At 37.3% G+C, this 20,213-nt stretch overlaps 1 protein-coding gene across 18 annotated transcripts in view; it reads right to left on the bottom strand.

Moving 5' to 3' along the window:
- The window catches only part of dtna.S (dystrobrevin alpha S homeolog), a 126,744-nt gene that overhangs the window by 39,962 nt on the left and 66,569 nt on the right, over positions 1 to 20,213 (bottom strand). For all 18 annotated transcript variants that reach the window (XM_041567115.1, NM_001091074.1, XM_041567122.1 and 15 more), the window contains exons 3-9: positions 19,001 to 19,081; positions 10,790 to 11,003; positions 9,872 to 9,957; positions 7,598 to 7,752; positions 6,288 to 6,393; positions 3,162 to 3,328; positions 2,084 to 2,208 (exon numbers count right to left, since the gene is read on the bottom strand). In XM_041567115.1, the coding sequence (XP_041423049.1) occupies positions 2,084 to 2,208; positions 3,162 to 3,328; positions 6,288 to 6,393; positions 7,598 to 7,752; positions 9,872 to 9,957; positions 10,790 to 11,003; positions 19,001 to 19,081 (934 nt within the window). The remainder of the gene's footprint in view (positions 1 to 2,083; positions 2,209 to 3,161; positions 3,329 to 6,287; positions 6,394 to 7,597; positions 7,753 to 9,871; positions 9,958 to 10,789; positions 11,004 to 19,000; positions 19,082 to 20,213) is intronic.

Raw genomic sequence — 20,213 nt, 5'->3', positions numbered from 1 at the left:
TGTCTTGAGATCTACTGATCACCAGCAAAGGGTAAGGTCACACTGAGAGATTCAGGGAGATTTAGTCGCCCGGCGACTAATCGCCTCTTCTTTGGGGCAACTAATCTCCCCAACTGCTTCCCCCTGTCTTCCGCCTTCTAGAATGAAAAATCGCCTGCGGAATGACACTCGTGGCGCTTCGGTTTCCTAAGTCGCCCGAAGTTTCGATGTGAGGAAGCATCGCGAGTGCCATGCCGCAGGCGATTTTTCTTTCTAGCAGGCGGAAGACAGAGGGAAGCAGTTGGGGAGATTAGTCGCCCCAAAGAAGAGGTAATAGTTTACCACCATACAAACTTAAATGATTATGATCTCCTTCACTTTTTGTAAGGTAACATTTGTCCTATTCATTGTATTGAGGCAAAATATGTAAACAGCAACCCCAACAAAATGACGCTGCACATTTATTTCTCCCCTCTACATACAGGAATATTTCCATTGAAGGAGAAAGCTTTGATTCCAATGCAGTGTGTTTGCTTATAAGCTCAACTGTGTTCATTCATCTGCTGTACAAACTATGCCCCACCTATTCTGTCGTCTTAAATAATTTATGAACTGTCCCATCAGGCTTGCCAGTAAAACTACAGGTATTTTATCAGGCTTTCTAGAAATGATGCCATATTTTTTTTGAAGGTGTACATGAAATAAAATACAAAGTATAGCCTATGTTCTACTAAAAATTCTTTCTTCACAAGCCTGGTCTGGAGCCTCTCTCTTATAAGGTTTAATCTATTCTCCTAAGTGAAAGTGCAGTGCACCTGGGCCCTCTGTTTATTGTTGTAAAACACCATTATTTCCTACATTTTGTTTCAAATTGCACACAAGGATACAAAGAAACATCTAACTTATGGTAATTCCAGGGTTCCCTTAGCTCCATTCTGATTCTGATGTTAACAATTCTGACGTTAATGGTGTCACTGATGCCATATACTGAAACTGGCATCATCAGCACACAAATAATAAATCAGAAAAACCACATACTGCAACTTGAGCATGATCGTTCAAAATATTGTTTCTATATTAATGCATCATGTACAAGCTTCAGACTCCTGCGTTGTGGGTAAAATTTATACTTTGCATATAAAACTGGGTTTGTAAGTGAGCCCTCATGTTTACACATTTAGTCAACTGCTTCCCTCTTTTGGTTAGAAGACTTCTCCTTGGGTATTGATGCTTTCTGTAGAGTTTCCCATCATGTCCCGTTGGGTTTTGAACACATACTGAGATCATTGAACTGCGCTAACCTTATGTATCACTTGTGTGTTTCTATGCTGTAATTAGACATGAATAACAATAATAAAAATTGTATTTCCATTTCTCTTTAGATTCATACAGATTAGCTGACTTTTCTCTATACTTTTGACCTTCATCTGAATAGTCTGTTCAGCACTATCAATACTGCATTTATTTTAAAGCAAGCAACCAAGGCTAACCACATAATACTGGGCCATGATAAGAGCTCTTTCTCTGAACAAATGTCACCATCATAATGCCATAAACATCCTAATGCATACATTTAATTATGCTATGGGGTTGGCATTGACAAAGCATACAATACAGCAATCCCAAGTCATCTTCTAAATGCCAAACAACACAACAGGAGAAGGCAGTCAATGTCACTGGCAGTCAATGTCATTTTACTTATAATATAAAAACATGCTAATTTGCAGGACTCATATTCCTTTAGACAAATTATTTAATAATATAGAATAATGGGGCATACACTGACAGGGCAATAACATGATCACTTGCATATTCAAAGCTCAGTGGTCTCTATCTTTACTTTCAGCCTTTAAGCCTTGGATTAGCACAGTAAATACTGTAGCCGCTTCTTTAATATTCATTTTGTTTTAATTTGTTTCAAGATAAGATAGGTTGCAAAGTGACACAATATATCCATCCCTTCAAGACTTGCAACCCCTTGGCAAAGCAAAAAAATTGCCAGTATCAGCCAATATATAGGATCACACAAATGCTTTTAGTATTTCCCAAACGTACAACAACTTCCTGTGTGGGAAGCATTCTCAGTGCAGTCAGTATCACTTACACAATGTGAGCCAGGTTAAGAGGCTTTTCGGGCTGGTCAGGAAACATGGGGTGTAGAGGCTCACGGTTGGAAGCACAGCTTAAGGACTTGCTAAGTGCAGTGCTTAACTTCTTAGCAGGTGATTTCTAAGGGAAAAAGGAGAGGTAAGTGAAAGTACTGAAGGACAGGACAATAACATCAAACTTGCTATTAAATGAAATTTAAAATGCTGATTAACAGATCTGTAAAGAAGCATGCAAGGTATTGTAGGAATTGGAATCTAGGCTACAGGAGAGCTGGCTTGTGCAAAAATGTTATACAGGTCAGAACCAGCAGTGCAGAAATACGGCTGTCAGTTGTAGGATTTCCATTGGAATTCTGCACTGAAATAAGTTTCTCAAAAGAGCAAACAGATTTTTTTTATATTTAATTTTTAAATTTGACATAGGGCTAGACATATTGTCAGTTTTCCAGCTACCTCCAGTCATGTGACTTGTGCTCTGATAAACTTCAGTCACTCTTTACTGCTGTACTGCAAGTTGGAGTGATATCACCCCCTCCCTCACCCCCATCAGCAGAACAATGGGAATGGGAACCATATAGCAGTTCCCTAACTAAAGAAACGGCTGCCTGGTAGATCTAAGAACAGCACTCAATAGTTAAATCCAGGGTCCACTGCGACACATTCAGTTACATTGAGTAGGAGAAACAACAGCCTGCCAGAAAGCAGTTCCTTCCTAAAGTGCTGGCTCTTTCTGAAAGCACATGACCAGGCAAAATGACCTGAGATGGCTGCCTAAACATCAATATTACAACTTAAAAATATACACTTGCTGGTTCAGGAATGACATTTGATATGGTAGAGTGGATTATTTGTAGTGTAAACAATGTAATTTAGAAATAAAAATTATGACAGAATTCCTTTAAAAACACTGGAAATTTTGAATTCATTCATTTCAGCAAGTTGTTTAGAATGACATTATTCCCCTCCCAAGAAAGATACTTCTCTGTTATGTAAAGCACTGACTCCCAGAGCAATGACATCTGCATGCATACTTAGGTGCATGTCTCTTCCATGGCGCAGGGAACCTTTTCTTACCCATGATGTGTACTCTTTCATTTGGTGCTGGTTGTTATGGGAACCACTGGCATGTCCCCTCCAGAAGCAATCCTGACAGAGCTGGTAATTGTGACACTGCTGGCAGCGATAACGAAAACCCATCATGCTCTCACTGTGGCAATAGGAACACTCAACAGGATGGAAGACTATGGGGAAAGAATGCACACATTATCATATATCAGTGCATACTGTATAGCAGTTTTAAGCCACAAATGTTTATTCTGTTAATAAAATCAATATATAATGGGAGCATTACCTTCTGTTAAATTCCTCTTACACAGACAGTAATGTATTAGGGCAAAGATGGTGTGTTTAGAATGTTCCTCAACACATTTACATTGAAACTAAATCTTAGTAGGGGCTGATATGTTGCTATTATCACGTAATGTATTCTCTATCTGACTGTGGCCTTGTCCTGTTCATGTGAATGGAAAATGGTGGCCCTATGGCATGAAAAGCATAGCTTGCTTAGATAAACTGACTTCTACATGCCACAGTGATACAGGATTAATGGTGAATGGTGCTTGTGGGCATGCGCAAAAAAAATGCTGCTGATGCGCATGTGCACAAGAACGCCACTGCACGCGCACACAAACGCCGATGCTGCCATGCATGCACTAGAGATGGGGATGGGGGGGCGACCTGACTGACTGGGCTGACTAGGGCGCCCAGCTGGCAAGGCCCGCCTCTGAGATCAGACTACAGGTATGGGACCCGTTATCCAGAAAGCTCTGAATTACGAAAAAGGCTATCTCTCATTTTATCCAAATAATCAAATTTTATAAAAAGTATATCCTTTTTCTCTTTAATAATAAAACAGTACATTGTACTTGATCCCAACTAAGATACTGTATAATGAATCCTTAGTGGAGGCAACACTAGTCTATTGGGTTTATTTATTTTGTTTTCATGATTTTCTAGTAGATTTAAGGTATGAAGATCCAAATTATGGAAAGATCTGTTATCCAGAAAACCCCAGGTCCCAAGCATTCTGGATAACAGGTCCCATACCCAGGGGCGATCCGTGGACTGCTGCCGCCTGAGGCAGCAACCCCGCCGCCCCCCTCTCCCGCGCTTAAAAGTTAAGCATCGGAGCGGGTCAAAGGGGGCTCACCTTGCCTCATGGCAGGAACGGCCCTGCCCATACCTGTATTTATCCCAAGTGCAGATGCAAAACATTTGTTGTGCCAATGCCAGAACATATATACATTTATATCTTCTGGCACAGGACATCAGTCACTCCACTAAAAGGTTAATATTTATCCTTTCCTTGGCTTTGCATTTTTGTACAGCATGTACAAGAAAGCCATTTCAATGCACGAAGCAAAAATGTGAAGGTTTAGCCTTCTGTATGGTATAACTTATGCATTTACATAGAGACAATGTACAAAGTAGCATTTATGCAGAACGTGCACAGTAGATTGGCTGTTTACATGTTCATTTCTCCCCTCTTGTCCAATTTTGGGTTAGATTAACATCATATTCCAAATGTATAGCACTGTTTGCCTTAAAACATGGAGCCTGAGTTTGAGATTAAGATGAGATACAGTATAGGGTGTATGTTTATTTGCTATCCAAGAAAGCAGTGGTTGGGCAACACAGCCAGAACCGGGCATTTACAACCACAATGGTTACCCTTACCCTCTGTCTCCATTTTAGATTGTAACCTCTTGTGAACAGAGCCTGCTATTTTCTCCTATATGGAATTATAACTGGTATGTCTTGTATTTGTACCCCCCTACCCTGTAAAATGCTGCAGATATTGATATTGATACATGGTAATGAGGAAGGTACTGAAGAGATTAAGGATGACTGACACAGCTTAACATAAATAGATCCTCAATTAATTAGCTAAACAGCAATGCCATTTTTAAGACTAGTGGGGGCTTTTTAATGTATATAATAGTATATAGCACAAAATGGGCTAAAGCACTTTAATATATTTGCAGGCTGAGTTTAGGACCTGTTACTTGTTAATTTGCAGTTCCATTTTGTTCAACAGTTATTATAGAATTGTTGGTGTGAATGAGTAATATATAATATATATATTTACAGTGGCCATAATAAAGTTTGACTAATCTGGGATTTGGAGTTTTATCAGCTGTAAAGTCAATTGATAATCACAGATACACTGTAATATATATATTACACTGATATATTCACGGCCAAGTTAAAGGAAAACTTTACCCCAAAATAAATATTTAAGCAACAGATAGTTTATATCATATTAAGTGGCATATTAAAGAATCTTATCAAACTGGAATATATATTTAAGTAAATATTACCCTTTTTCATCTCTTGCCTTGAATCACCATTTTGTGATGGTCTCTGTGCTGCCTGAGAGATCACCTGACCAGAAATACTACAACTCTAACTGTAAGAGGAAGAAGTAGGGAAGCAAAAGGCTGAACTGTCTGTTAATTGGCTCATGTGACCTAACAAGTATAGTTTGTTTGGATTGTTTGTGTGCACCGTGAATCATATGATTCCAGGGGATTACCCAATGGCACATAATACTTAAAAAAGTATATTATTATAAAAATGGTTTATTTACATGAAGCAGGGTTTTACATATGAGCTGTTTTATGCAATATCTTTTTATTTTATATAATTACTACTCCAGAAATTAGCATGTTGCACATAAAAGGTAAATGGTAGCAACAACATCATTTGCATTTCCATCATGCCAATTCTAAGTGTGAATCTGTATCAAACAAACATGTATGATTTGAAGCTGAGGTGTGACTGTATATGGTAGAAATACATCCATTTGCTACCTGTTGATGGTCAAAGGCAGAAGAGAAATTCATTATGTAAGGGAGAAATGAAAGATCGTTTATAACTGTTCTGACAGAAACCGTTTCCTTCTTGTGCTAAATTATTAAGTTAAGTGAAATTGCAATACAGTCTAAAGAGAGGATGCTTATTTATTATAGTGTTGTGCCTTGAAGTGGAACTAAAAATCTTGCAACCATAAAGAAGGATACAGGGAAAATGACAGGTCTGAGTCTGAATGTATGCCCATGACTGTAGTGAGAATGTTTGTCATCTTGAATGGATTAAAACATAATTCTTTTATAGAGATGTGGTGAGAGAATGTCTTACCATTTTCTACATTCGCCAGTCGATGCAGAAGAGGTAACCAGACAAGACACTGAGGTGGTGGGTCAGACATAAGTGTATCCAGGAAGGAGTTTAAGGTAACTTTTTTCTGTTGAATAACAAAAAACACACCCAACAGTGAATGATCAGCACCACCATGTCACAGTTTTGACAAATGAGTAACCTGTATATCATTAAACATTGTACATTTATTTTCTGCAGCCAGTATTGAGAAATGTGCATAATGACCTGAGTCAGACTGGCCTGTCAGAGTACCAGAGGTCAACAGATCTAGTGTTCTCCAGCCAAGGACAATGCCGGTCAGCCCTTTCTTATTTCCACAATAGGCCTATATAACACTACCATCTTACATTTAGCACTGTCTATTTGTTGTGAGAGTGGGGCCTCAATGTCAGGCCCTAGCATCCTACACTGAGTGCAATAATATAACTTTAATGGTAAGTTTCCTCACATCTACAGAACAAATCTTTAGCTGAATACACACCAAAATATGGTTAGGGACCTATAAATTGTCTGAAACCCATCGTGAGTATAGGAGCACCAACCACTACACAATCTATTTTACTATGTTTAATTCATACTGGATTCATGATCAGGATTTTACACAGAGCTAGGACATAACTGCTAAGTTTGTCTCACCCATCACTGTAGGGTGCTGATGTCTTCTAAACATAAAAGTTTAATGCATATATAACAAGTTGTCAATGATATGAAACATCTGGACTCTGTTGGGATCTACAAAGCTTACTCCTTTTATATAAAGATGTTTTCTGTGGAGTTTTATGTAGGCTTGCTTCCGTTGCTAGCATATATTTGTTTGCAGATTACATCTTGTGGCATTTATATACTTTTTCTTAATTGTACAATTAAGGAAACAAAGCTGCAAACATATGCTGCTGCTGCTTTACCAATACATTGTAGTAATAAAAGTGTAGCACTGTCACAACAGAGTAACAGTATACAAAACAAAATTAATTGGAATCACAAATAATTCAATAAATATTACATCCTTAATTTGGTGTGGCTACTACAGGGATCCTAGATCAAAACAACTGCAACAAAAACCTAACTTTTAATAAAAAAGGTTCAGGGAATTATTATAAAACTAGCAGTACAATTCATTGTTCCTAGTAGTTAATAAAAGGCTTAAGAAAGTGTAGAAGAAACTTTCTCCTGTATGATTTAAAGAGTAAGCATCAAGCCATTTTTGTTTAGAAAACATTCAGTAAAGTCTTCCCGCAGAAATGTACAAATGTATTGCTTTAGCAAGGACTCACGGAAATTATCCTTACCTGTTGTGAAAAACAGGACCTGGCAGCTTGTTCTGTGTAACCAAATGAAGGGCCCTCAAAAACAGCAGTGGGCAATTTGAGCACCTCTCTTAGAAATTGATCATAGCGTTCATATACCATCACACCATTTGAATCAGATATCATAGAGTAAATATCTAAAAAGAGAATAAGTAGGCAGCCAGTCACAGAGAATATCAGTATAGTTCTTGAGTTTATTTAGAAGACTCATGGACATCTGCATGATCCAATCAATTGAATTATTTATTTTAAACAGCTTTAGGTTTAGATTTTCCAAAACAATTGTGTGATGGACCCAGCCACTGGCTACACTCCAGTATATTTAATCTAAACCATGTTCTTAGGTTCTTAGCTGTCCTCATTCCTTACAATGTCTTTCTACTGTTCTTCTACTTACTCCTCACTGTAAAGTCAAGTGAATAGAGCCTACAGTTGATTACTAATTTATCTTTTCTTCTCATTCTTCATTTTGAAAATATCTGGCACTGATCATTTTACCCACTGAGTCATGTTAGCCACTAAATGAAAACATCTTTAGAATCTGATCTTGTCTGAGTCAATGCAATGTAAAAAAAAAATCTTATTTAACTCAAGTGATTTCAGAAAAACAATCCTTAGAGTGGAATAGTTATAGAAGACCTATTCTAAAGGGGTTATTTACTAAACTCAGAATGCCAAAAAAAAAAAAAAAAAAACATTTTTTAATATAAAATCCGTATTTTATATAAAAATCACGAATGTTTCAGAATTTATTATACCACAAAGATGGAAAAAGTTAGAATCTGAAATTATGGCATCTCAGACATGTAGTGGTTGCATATAAGTCAATGGTAGAAGTCCCAAAGATTTTTTGATCTATGCTGGGTTTCGTGCAATAATCCAAAATTTCGGGGTTTTCGTGCAAAAATCCGTAAAAATCTGAGTTTTTGGGGGGGAATCAGAATAGATTTCTATTTTCAGACTTGCTCTTGTTTCAGGGCAAGAATACTCTTGAATCCAGGGCCGTTGTTTCAATGGACTGTGTAAAAACTAGGGATGCACCTGAATCCATTATTTTGGATTCGGCCGAATCCCCGAATCCATCTTGGAAAATGCGGCCGAATACCGAACTGAATCCGAATCCTAATTTGCATATGCAAATTAGGGGCGGGAAAGGAAAAAGTGGAAAAAATTGGTTTACTTCCTTGTTGTGTAACAAGAAGTCATGTGAAATCCCGCCCTCCTCACAATTTACATATGCAAATTAGGATTTGGATTTGGTTCGGCCAGGCACAAGGATTCACACAATGTTGAAGTGCTCTACCTATGTATGCTTTCTTTCGAAATCAGGTGCTCAGCAGTAAAATATCCCATCTGCCATGGGTTAGGGATAAAGGGTCCTGTGAGGCCCGAAACTTCTACTTGAATTAAAGCCAATAAATGCCACGAATATAAACACATTCATCTTGTCAATGTACCGCAGTGCTTTGGCACAAGGATTTGGCCAAATCTGAACCCTGCTGGAAAAAGGCCGAATCTTGGCCGAATCCCGAACCGAATCCTGGATTCGGTGCATCCCTAGTAAAAGCAATAACTGCCATTGCTACTACTGCAGATTATCATTTTGTGCAATCTTCATGTTTATGGGAAAGATGAATTATACTATGAATCCCTAGCAAGAATCCATAACCATTCCAGTTGCAGAACTAGCAGAAATAGACCTACGTTGGGCAGGGAGAATTGAAATATTTGAATTTCGCTCCGCGTGCAATGACATTACACGCGATGCCACAACTAAAAAGACTCGAGTGAGTAGCGCCTGCATCAGACCTGGAAGTGGCACGCAGCAGAAGGAGCCATGCGGAAGAGAGGAGGCGACGGGAGTCCCCACAGGTGATACCTGCCACCTCCAAGGTATTTTCACACAATGACAAATAACTGTAAAACCATTAAAACTGTTTCACTGAAGTAAAGTGTAAAGTTGCTTAGAATAACTGTATACCTTCTTTCATTATGAAAAACTGTTTTTGGGTGGGGATCCCGATCTACAGTGTGCAAAAAGTGTGCAGGTTTGTTACAATATGGCAAAATAAACAACTTTCTAATAAAAAAAATAGATTTAACAAGAATTGCCTTCAATCCTGTATATATAGTTCTAAGCATATATAATTCATTCTTTGCAAAGGTATATAGTGAGTTAATAGGCCATAAATGTTCTCCTCCAGCAAGTCCCTGTACAAGCACTACTAGAGAGAAAATATGAGATACATAACTTACATCTTAATTTGTCCATAATTTTCCCTCCGCATAAAGTTGCTAGAGCCATTTTGACAGCGAAAAGTGTAATCTTACCATGTCCTTCCCTGTAAAGAGAAATCAATCTTTGTCTGTCTGGAAAACAGTGTTATAGCAGTAAATTGTTTGCACAACAAATCTAAAGGACATCCCACCAGGGCGCTTGGAAAGGTGATTTAGCTTTAACCTCAGATACAAACTGTTTATTATTCCCACCTAGAAAAATTATCTCATAAGATCAGTTGACCTGTGGCTCTAGAAGAATAAATTTAAAAACAAGCTCTTAAAATACTGCCAAGTCATGAAGCTTTAGTATTTATGGGCCATTTATCAAGCGAGTGGCTTGTCATACTGTATCTTCATGTTGCAAGTTCCCTTTACAAAGGCAAGATAAAATGTATGTCTCCATCTTTTCTTCTCTGGTAATGATTTAAGCTCTGATCATTGAACACACTAATGTGATTATCTCATACAATGTTCTTAACTTGTGTTATACGGGAGACACTCCGATGCATATTTATGATGATAAATATTAGACTTATTATCCTGTAAAGTTCAAATTACCCATTACATGTTAATATTAAATTAATCCAGCACACAGGAGAAAATTATACATTTTATTGCTAGTAAAGAGAAAGTCAAGCAATGAGCTATAATATATAAAAGGGAGGAAGGACTTCTTGGATCATTAAGATGAATTAAAAGGGGAAGGAAACATCCTCAGCACTTTCAACTATTGAACCTTTAAGCTTTTTTCCCCAGCTTCAAGACAACCAAAAGGGAGGTTACAAATATTTTTTAAAGAAATATAATCCTTAAGGTTTTTGATGTTCAGCGTTTCAATATAATTGTTTTATATTGATTAAAATGATTACAAAGCAAATATGAAATAAAACTCACAAATCATAAGCAGCAAGTAGGAAGTTTAACATTAGGCTGATTGATTGTTCTACATTGATCTGATGAGTAGTTGGCATCCTCTTATTCAGCTGGTAAAAAATCGTTGAGAGCACTGCTTCCAATCGAGCCACATTCAGTTCCACGTTTGGGTCCACGTTGTTTAGTGAATTTTCCCGTAGTGCTTCTATAATGTTCCAGACATCTACCAGATGCACTGCGCATAAGACAAAGGCAAAAGAAAGAAGACCCTTTACATTAAATATCAGCAATAGCAATCACATGCCAGGAGTATAAAGCTGCCATGTTAATATAATGGATTACTAAATAATAAATGCAAGGAAAACCTGTTGCAAGGTATTATTATAGTTTGATTCACAAAAGATTTAGTTGAATAAACCCTTGATGGCCACTGGTTGCCCTTCTTAGTTCTAACACAAATTACCCCAGTATGTCAGTCAATATCATTGAGAACTTTGAAATGAATTAACATCCATAATATGGAAACTTCATTTTTCAGAATATCCAAAGAAAGAGCTTGATGTTGCAGTGCCAGTCTTATTAAAATGTAAGGCCCATAATGAATAATAACACATAGTGGCACCTAACTACAGTTACATTTTAATTATCAAGTTTTCTTTTTCCAAACGTTGCTAGGCTCTGCCATAACTCAGGATCAGTGGTCTTAAATTGTTCATAGATATGGGCACAACAATGACTATATCTTACAAAATATTCTATTAATAGTACACATATCAAGCCAGGCTTCAGAAAATGAGCAGAACTACCAATGTGATTGCTTCATCTGTCAGTGGCAAATGTATTGGTTAAAACATTTGAACTCATATTATATACATAGGGTCCTATTTATTAAACCTCACATTTTTCTGGTCAAGTTTTTAAAAGGGAGAAACTTTTTTTTAGAAGAAAAAAACAAAATGTTTTGAGATTTATTACGCTCTGAAACTGCTCAAAATCCAAAACCAAGAAACTCCAGCTAAAACCTGTTGAAATCGTAGAAGTCAATGGTAGATGGTCCCTTTAACAATTGATTTGATGAACATGTTTTTTCCCTTTTAGGATTCTCAACAGTTTCGGTCTGTTGACGCTGTTTTTCATTCAAAAATCTGATAAATTTGGGTTTTCAGAGCAACAATTAGAAAAAATTAAAACTTTGAATTGGGACTCGTTTTGTCACACCAATTCGGGTTTGGGCGTCTGGTTGAATTTTATTAAAAAATTAAGGGAGAAAAAGTTGAGTTGTAGTAAATAACCCCCTTAAATTTATAGCACGGATTGTTTTCATCAGTGATATAAATAAATATTAATTTCCACAACAACGGAAAAAGCAAATAACAGCTCTATTGGTCAATTTTTATGTGAAAAAGTTTAAACCAAATCTTAACTAACTGAATTACGCCTACATGGTTCTTACAGCTTACAAAATAAGTTTTTTCACGTCAGTGGAAACAAGAGACTACAAAAGCAATACTATATTTCATCAAAGCTCCAACTAAGAATCAGTTAAAACATGTCTAAGAGCAAATCATTCATAATCTTGTGCTTCCATGGATACTACAGGTATGGGATTCATTATATGGAAATACATTATCCAGAAAGCTCCAAATGACAAGAAGGCCATTTCCCATAGACTCCACTTTAATCAAATAACTTGAATTTTTAAAAACGATTTCTTTTTTCTGTGTAATAATAAAACAAAGCCTTGTGCTTGATCCCAACTAAGATAGCAGCATTTGTCTATCATGGCAAAATATATTTGTGTTTGGTGCACAGAAAAAGGGGAAAGTTTGGTTATTTTTCCACAAAAACAAACTTTTTAAAACAAGAAAAGGTAACCATACTACCTATTGTTTTTCCTCTATGTAAGACAACATTGGAGGCAATATGAACTCTCTAACGTGGGAATAGCCCTTTGCAAAATGTGCCAGTGACGGTGTAAAATCACCCCAATGTTTTTACTACAGCTGTTATATTGAGAGGCAAAGGAATACGTTCATTTTTCTTTTATGTGATTTACCTACTTTCCTTTTCACTTGTTGTAAAACATACTCCGGATATCCCCTCCTGAATTTTTTTACACATCAATTATCGCTGACACTCCTTCTGTACATCACTCACTATTCTGTCAACAATTGTTAACCGATACAGGTATGGGACCTGTTATCCGGAATGCTCGGGACCTGGGGTTTACCCGATAACGGATCTTTCCATTATTTGAATCTCAATACTTTAAAGGAGAAACAAACCCCTTATTAAAAAAAAAACCCTACCTCCCTCCCTCCTCCCCCCAGCCTAGCTGCAACCCCGGGCAAATGCCCCTAACTTTTTACTTACCCCTCGGTGCAGATTCGGGGATCAGAGTTCACTGCAGCCATCTTCCGTGTCTTCTTCCGGCGCTTCAGCAATTTTGGTGCATGCACAGTTGTCGCGAACCAGGAAATTGCTGAACTGCGTATGCGCCGCATCGTCGGTCTCATTCTCAGATTACCGAAGACCCGGATGATGGCTACCGTGAACTCAGATCCCTGAATCTGCACCGCGGGGTAAGTAAAAAATTAGGGGCATTTGCAGCTAGGCTGGGGGGAGGAGGGGGGGTATATGTGGGGTAGGGGAGTAGTGTTTTTTTTAATAAGGAGTTTGTTTCTCCTTGAAGTCTAATAAAAAATCATGTAAACATGAAATAAACTCAATAGGCTGGTTTTGCTTCCAATAAGGATCAATTATATCTTAGTTGGGATCAAGTACAAGCTACTTTTTTACTATTACAGAGAAAAGGGAAATAATTTGAAAAAAAATTGATTATTTCATTATAATGGAGTCTATGGGAGACTGGCATTCCGTAATTCAGAGCTTTCTGGATAACGGATTTCCAGATAACAGATCCCATACCTGTATTACTTTTTTTAAATATGTGGCGGATGATTAGTGCAAAAGTGTAAAATCTGATTTCAATCAGAAGATTTTGTGTATACAGATTTATCAGCACTACTTTTGGCATTTTTATATACCAATGCATCTAGAAATGGAATTTGTTTAGCATCAGCGTAAAACGTAAATAAGAGGGATGTATTTCCCCAAAGCCTGTGGCATTTTATCATTTTGTTAAGCTTGAAAAAGGGCTGCTTTAATTGACTAAAAGAAAAAAACTCAATTTCACCATACCAGCACTCTCGGGTTTCTGTAAATAAATTGTAATGTTTGTGCAGTGTAAATGCAATGCTCATTGGGCAATAATTGCATCCCAATTGCATAAATAAAACAAAATCCTAATGACTACTGTGACAATGCACTTTCAGCAGGGTGCCTTGAAGGAGGAAATAATGTAGATTATATGTGCTGGAAGCAATAACAAATGTATTTAGATTTTGCTGCTGAATAAAACAAAAGTAGCACACTATCTGGGAGGACATTGGATGAAAAGGAATTTCTTCCAAGCAAGCATCTGAGCAGATTTCTTGAAACATTGGCCAGCGGTGTACTGATTCTCAAGTGTCTACAGTCATTTAACTATCATTATTTAAAAAAAATAAATGTTAAAGCCCAATAGGGTGGGTGCCCAACACTGGACGGCAATCACACTGCAGTATACGTCTAGGATTCTGAAGGAGGGCAGGGTCATTATCTATCATGCATAAGTGGAAAATAGTTAGTGACAGATATCCAGGCTAGAAATGCCATATTTTATTCACTGAACCAATCTAAAGATTTAGTATCCCTATAGTAGTAGTAAGAGTTTCCCAACTTGCATTTTGCTAGGAGAGTCTATGACATGCACATGCTCAGTGTACTCTGGACAGCTGTTGAGAAGTTAAGTTTAAGGGTTGGAAATCATCAAGTAGAAAAAGAGGTTTGTTGGTCATACAACCTGATGCTACAGGGCTGATTATTAAATTTTGATGTTAATTGCACTGGTTTTTGTGCTGCCATGTAGTAATTATCTGTATTAATTACTAATTAGCCTTATATTGTGACATTTCTATTCTATGTGTGCTGTATATTATGAGTGGGTCCCTAAGCTCAGTAACTGACAGCAGCACAGAGCATGTGCAGTGAATCAGCAGAAAAGAAGATGGGGAGCTACTGGGGCATCTTTGGAGACATATTTACTGCTAAAGGGCTGTGGTTGCCTTGGGCTGGTACAGAATCCCCAAAACATACATTTCTAGCCTACTTCTATAGTTAAGCTTTCATTCTCCTTTAAAGTAATAGAGGGATCTACAATGTGTCTCACGTATGCCTATTTATCTATTTTGGTTTTCCTGTGTGATTTCCACCTTAGCCCTCTAATCCCTTGAATTTTCAACACAACAGCTGCCAACAATAAACCCAGCCTATAGCAGATGATTCCCAATGTTCTTGGTCTTAATTGTTTTTTTTTCTTTATAAGTGGCCACAAACACTCAATATTATCATGTACAACGTAGTTTAAAATAATAACAAGTACATCCCAGAACTGAGAAAAATTGCTTAAAAAAAACAAGATGAGGGATTTTGCTGAGAATTAATAAGATGTATGAGAGAGTTTAAGATTTACTTCCTTAAGTCACAGAAAAGCAACATGGTTAATTATATATACACAGCATTACTCTAGTCATTAAATATCCCTCTCTCAGAGAAAGCGATATGAATAAAAATCACTTGGCAGTACAATGCCTTCTATGCGCATCACTTATCTTCATCTGTGCCTGCTTTTTTGTTTCTTACTCAAACCTCAGGAGCCTTTATTATTTTCTCAAGCAAATGACAAGAAAAGTGAGCGCAACAATATCGAGGTTCAGTAACTCTAACGCCTCTGAGAATTTATGGCTCTACTATTACATTATGGGGAATTAAAAGAGCAGTATAAGCAGAGAGAATGGACAGCCTGCTAAACAGAAGTTGGGGTCTAATTGGATTCCAAATGAAAAATACAAATAGCGAGTAATGTCCATTGAGATGATTTACGATTGATTATTCCACAAATAAATAGGAATGAACTATGATAGAAATGGTGGATTTGGAAATACCATAGGGTAAAACAGAAAAAAAGCACACAGAAAATGATACCATAGAGACAGTCAGACAAGACAGGATTTAGGGCAATGGTACAATATATGTAGTGTGCACTGTAGTTACATTATTCCCCCTGGAAAGCAAGACTTCAGGATCTTTCTCAAACCTATTCCTGTTATACGTAATTAGATTTTTTTGGGGAATGTAATAAAAGTCACAAAGAGCAAAACAATTTGCACAAATCAGAATTAAAATGTGCATTTCTCTATGTAATACTCTTTCTTAAACTGTTTTTTGCATTGCGAATTTTAATTGCGCATTGCCCACTTTTAAAGGAGAAGGAAAGGCATCCTGCACCAAGAAGTGTGACCTATTTTTTGACTTTATTTTGAATTTTGCTGCATTTTTGCCGTGATGGCGTCAATGCACGGCCCTGCTTCCATCATGCGAAGCGGAGCACTCGGCAACATCTGGCAGTCAGACAGTAATGTGTGGTGTCAAGCATGTGTGTAAGGTCAACTTGGTTAAGCAAATAATTTTGGGCAAACTGTCCCATTTAATAAGTCTATCTATAACTGAACTTTAGATCACCATGAAACAAAATATCCAGAATAGACTGTTAAACTGAGAACCATAACTGTAAAGGTGGCCATACACCATAAGAATTTTCTCTGCCTAATGACCAATTTTAGGGCGATTTGACGAATCCGTCAAATTATTGTGAGGTTAGGGGGCACCGAACGATCAAGCATCTATGATTTTTTTTGTCCGATAACGCTCAGAAAATTGATGTCAGGTTAGAAAATTTTCATTGTTCATAGTGAAATATATCCATTGTCCAATTATTTGCAGGGCCAAGCAGGCCACGGTTTTCCTAGCTTCAACTAGACGATATTGCTTGAAATGGTCTTTTAAGTTGATGGACAAATCGTACATTTAAACAATTGTTTCAGAATCAGCTTAGTTTTATGACAACAATAAAATCTAAACGTCTAAGGCCACCAAAAGACAATTGCTGAAACGTCTTAATCTCCATAGTTGAATTGGTTTGTGACACTCACCAGTTATATATTGGCGATTCTAAACATTTACATTTCTTCCAGTGAAACGTTGTTTTTTACATGACGAAGCCTGGCAATGCGTGGTGTATTATCTTGCTATTTTTTACACAGCATAATAAATGTGCCCCAAAGTCTGCAATTAAAACCACGCAGCATGGATTAGAGTTGAAAAGATAAAAACTTCATTCAGGGCCCATATCTTTCAGTCCATAATATTCTTCTCCTGGACACAGCACATTCCGAAATTCTATTGCTGATTACCCAGTAGATGGCACTGCGCACGTTTTATCCTTCACACGCTGCCCTGGATATTCCACTTATGGCCGTGAAATGTAGCAGCACGTGTTGTTAGAAGTGATTCCGTAGTAATGTCACTGCATGTTACGTAGGCAGGGCCACATCATCTTGTGACGTGGGCTATGTTATTAGATACTTCAAATAAGGAACCTTACACTATTGCAAGATCGAAAGCCTTTCTAATGCAGTATGTGCTTCCCCCTATATTATATAATAAAAGCAAGAGGCAATTTCTACTCTCTGTGCTCCTTACACAACAATAATTTACAAGAAATGTCTAGCAGTTACCAATTAACTATAAAGCAGTCATTTCTATTGCAAATAAATGTATTATCTAGTGAGTAGTTGGCAGACTATAGTACACGTATGGGATCTGTTATCCGGAACCCCTTATCCAGAAAGTTTTGAATTATTGAAATTCTGTCTCCCATAGACTCCATTTTATCCAAATAATCCAGATATTTAAAAATGATTTCCCTTTTCTCTGAAATAATAAAACAGTAACTTGTACTTGATCCAAACTAAGACATAATTAATCCTTACGAGAAGCAAAACCAGCCTATTAGGTTTATTTAATGTTTAAATGATTTTCTAGTACACCTATGGTATGAAGATCCAAATTATGGAAGGATCCATTATCTGGAAAACTCCAGGTCCCGAGCATTCTGGATAACAGGTCCCATAGTTGTACTAGAAAGTACCAATATCCTATTTCAGAGACTGACCAGTAAACCCAACAACGGATTATAAATTACACATTCCTGTACACTCCTACCTCATGCATAGGTAATGAGAAGGAAGGTCCCTGCCGAGGAATAAGAAGGGGGAATGCTCAGTAACACAGACATTGTGCTCAGTTTTCACCTTGCCTCATGGAATACAAAGGGACGGTACCATACATATACCGTTTCTATTCCTTGCAAGTCATGTCAGGAAGAAATCATTTTTTTCCATTATTTGAAGGCAAAGTAAGTGAATTCTACAATGTCTGAACAACATAAAGTAATACAAATACATTATTAAGCAAGATGTCGGCTCCTGTGCATACCGCATGACTGCAAGAAAGAAACTGCAAAGAAAGAATGGTTGTTACATGCAGTAACCTTTGCCAAGAAGAAAAAATCATGAAGAACAAATAGTACTAAAAACCAAGGCATAAAGCTTATTTCTTTACTACTGTTTATCTTCCAGGATTGTTCCCATTTATGCCCACTGACAGTGCTTTTTTATTTTGTACACATGACCTTGTGGTTATTGTACCATTTAAAGGGAACAATAACCACAAGGTAATGTGTACAAAATAATAGATTTCCAATCAACAAAAAACAGTGCTTGTGAGCAGCCCTATAGTTTTGCACACAATGGGTACTTTACATCCAACAGAGGCCTTGTGAAATAATATCTGCTATGTTAATTGCCTGACAAACTAGAGAAAATGCTGTAAAGGCCCCTGTGCCTTAGATATACTAGGTCACTGAGGTAAACATCTTACTAGGGGGGGTTTAAACACAAATTCACAAACTCACAGTCCTTTGGATAACATGTACCAGATACCATGTATGGCATTAGAATGTGTTCAGGGAAGAATCTTAAAGAAAAACATTGTACAATATATAATGCATATTATTAAAAAAAATGCTTTCAAGCACATTACACCAGTGAGCATTTTACAGTTCCTTCATAAATACATCATTAGATTAATTGTTAAGTACTTGTGTTTTACATAAAATTGAGCAATGTACACCAACATACACTAACAGTCTAACAGGTCACCGAGAAAAAATAATGGTCATATTTTAAGTCAGGTTATTAACTTATTATGGGAAAAGGTTGTCTTACTTACAGTTGCCTTTTTTTTGCACAAACCGAAGCTTGCAGGACGTTCGGTATGTAGACAAGCGAATTCGATCCAAATCTTGAGCACCTAGAAAAAGAAAATATTCAAATTTGACAAATCATATTAACATTTATATGCAATGAAACTAAAAAATCTGTTACTGTTTACTTTCCCTTTAAGAGTATTGTCTCTGACATTACTTTACCAGGGGGGAGTCATATGCTACCCCAGGTAAGTTTAAAAATATAAATGTTTTTTACAACTGCAACATTCATACACCAATGTTTTTTTGAATGGGGAGGGAGTCCCTGGCAATAATGTTTTTTAATGTGTTGGGAGGCCAGGCACCAACTATTTTTAATGCAATGGGGGGCCCTTGCACCAATGTTTTTTAAAAGTGTAAGGAGGCCCTGGCAACAATGATTTTTAATGTGTTGGGTGGGGCTGGCACCAATGTTTTTTTTTAATGTGCTGGGGGTGGCTGGCACCATTGTTTTTAAATGTGGAGGGGGGCGCACATGTGCCTAGGCTTCATCAGCTGCCCTAGACCTGCAATGGCTCACACATATAAGTATTGATCCAGTGAAGTATTGATCCAGTGGGTCAACCAGAGGGATGAAATTTGAACATAAAAATTGTGTATAAATAACTGACCCACTAACACGCAGGCCGATTAGGTGGCTAAAGAGAAGTCTGTGCTTGAAAGCCAGGAGAAGCAACTTGGATCCCAATGAGACACCAAGAAATCTTCTCACACAGGACAAAATAACTAAGGTCAAGTAATGAACTTATTAACGTTATAAATGCATAACTGCAGAAATAGTCTGCCTGAATTACTTGCTTATAAGGCACCTGTCACCCAGAAATTGTTTCCCCCATCAGAGGTGGGGGCTAATAAGCGCCTACACTCTGGTTGGAGGAAACTAAAAAAAAATGCAAAAAACCATCCCACTAGCACCAGTCCACCCACCCCGAGATGGAGTTCCTGGTGTGTGGAATTTAGAAAAGTGTCAGAACGTTCATTTGTTCTGCACACGTATGCAAATTAATGCACAGGCCTAGAGTAGCATTAATTCGCCCCTGAGTGTAGGCAGTATTAGCCCACATTTCCAGTGGGGAAAACAGTTTTTTGGGTGACAGGTGTCTTTTGACCTTAAAATTAACTGATATTAGAATGAAGACGCATGTATTTTATTTTTGTGAATATTATATACATTTG

This window comes from Xenopus laevis, chromosome 6S (genome assembly GCF_017654675.1).
Source record: "Xenopus laevis strain J_2021 chromosome 6S, Xenopus_laevis_v10.1, whole genome shotgun sequence".
Lineage (NCBI taxonomy): Eukaryota > Metazoa > Chordata > Amphibia > Anura > Pipidae > Xenopus > Xenopus laevis.
This window is presented reverse-complemented; position numbering and strand designations above follow the sequence as displayed.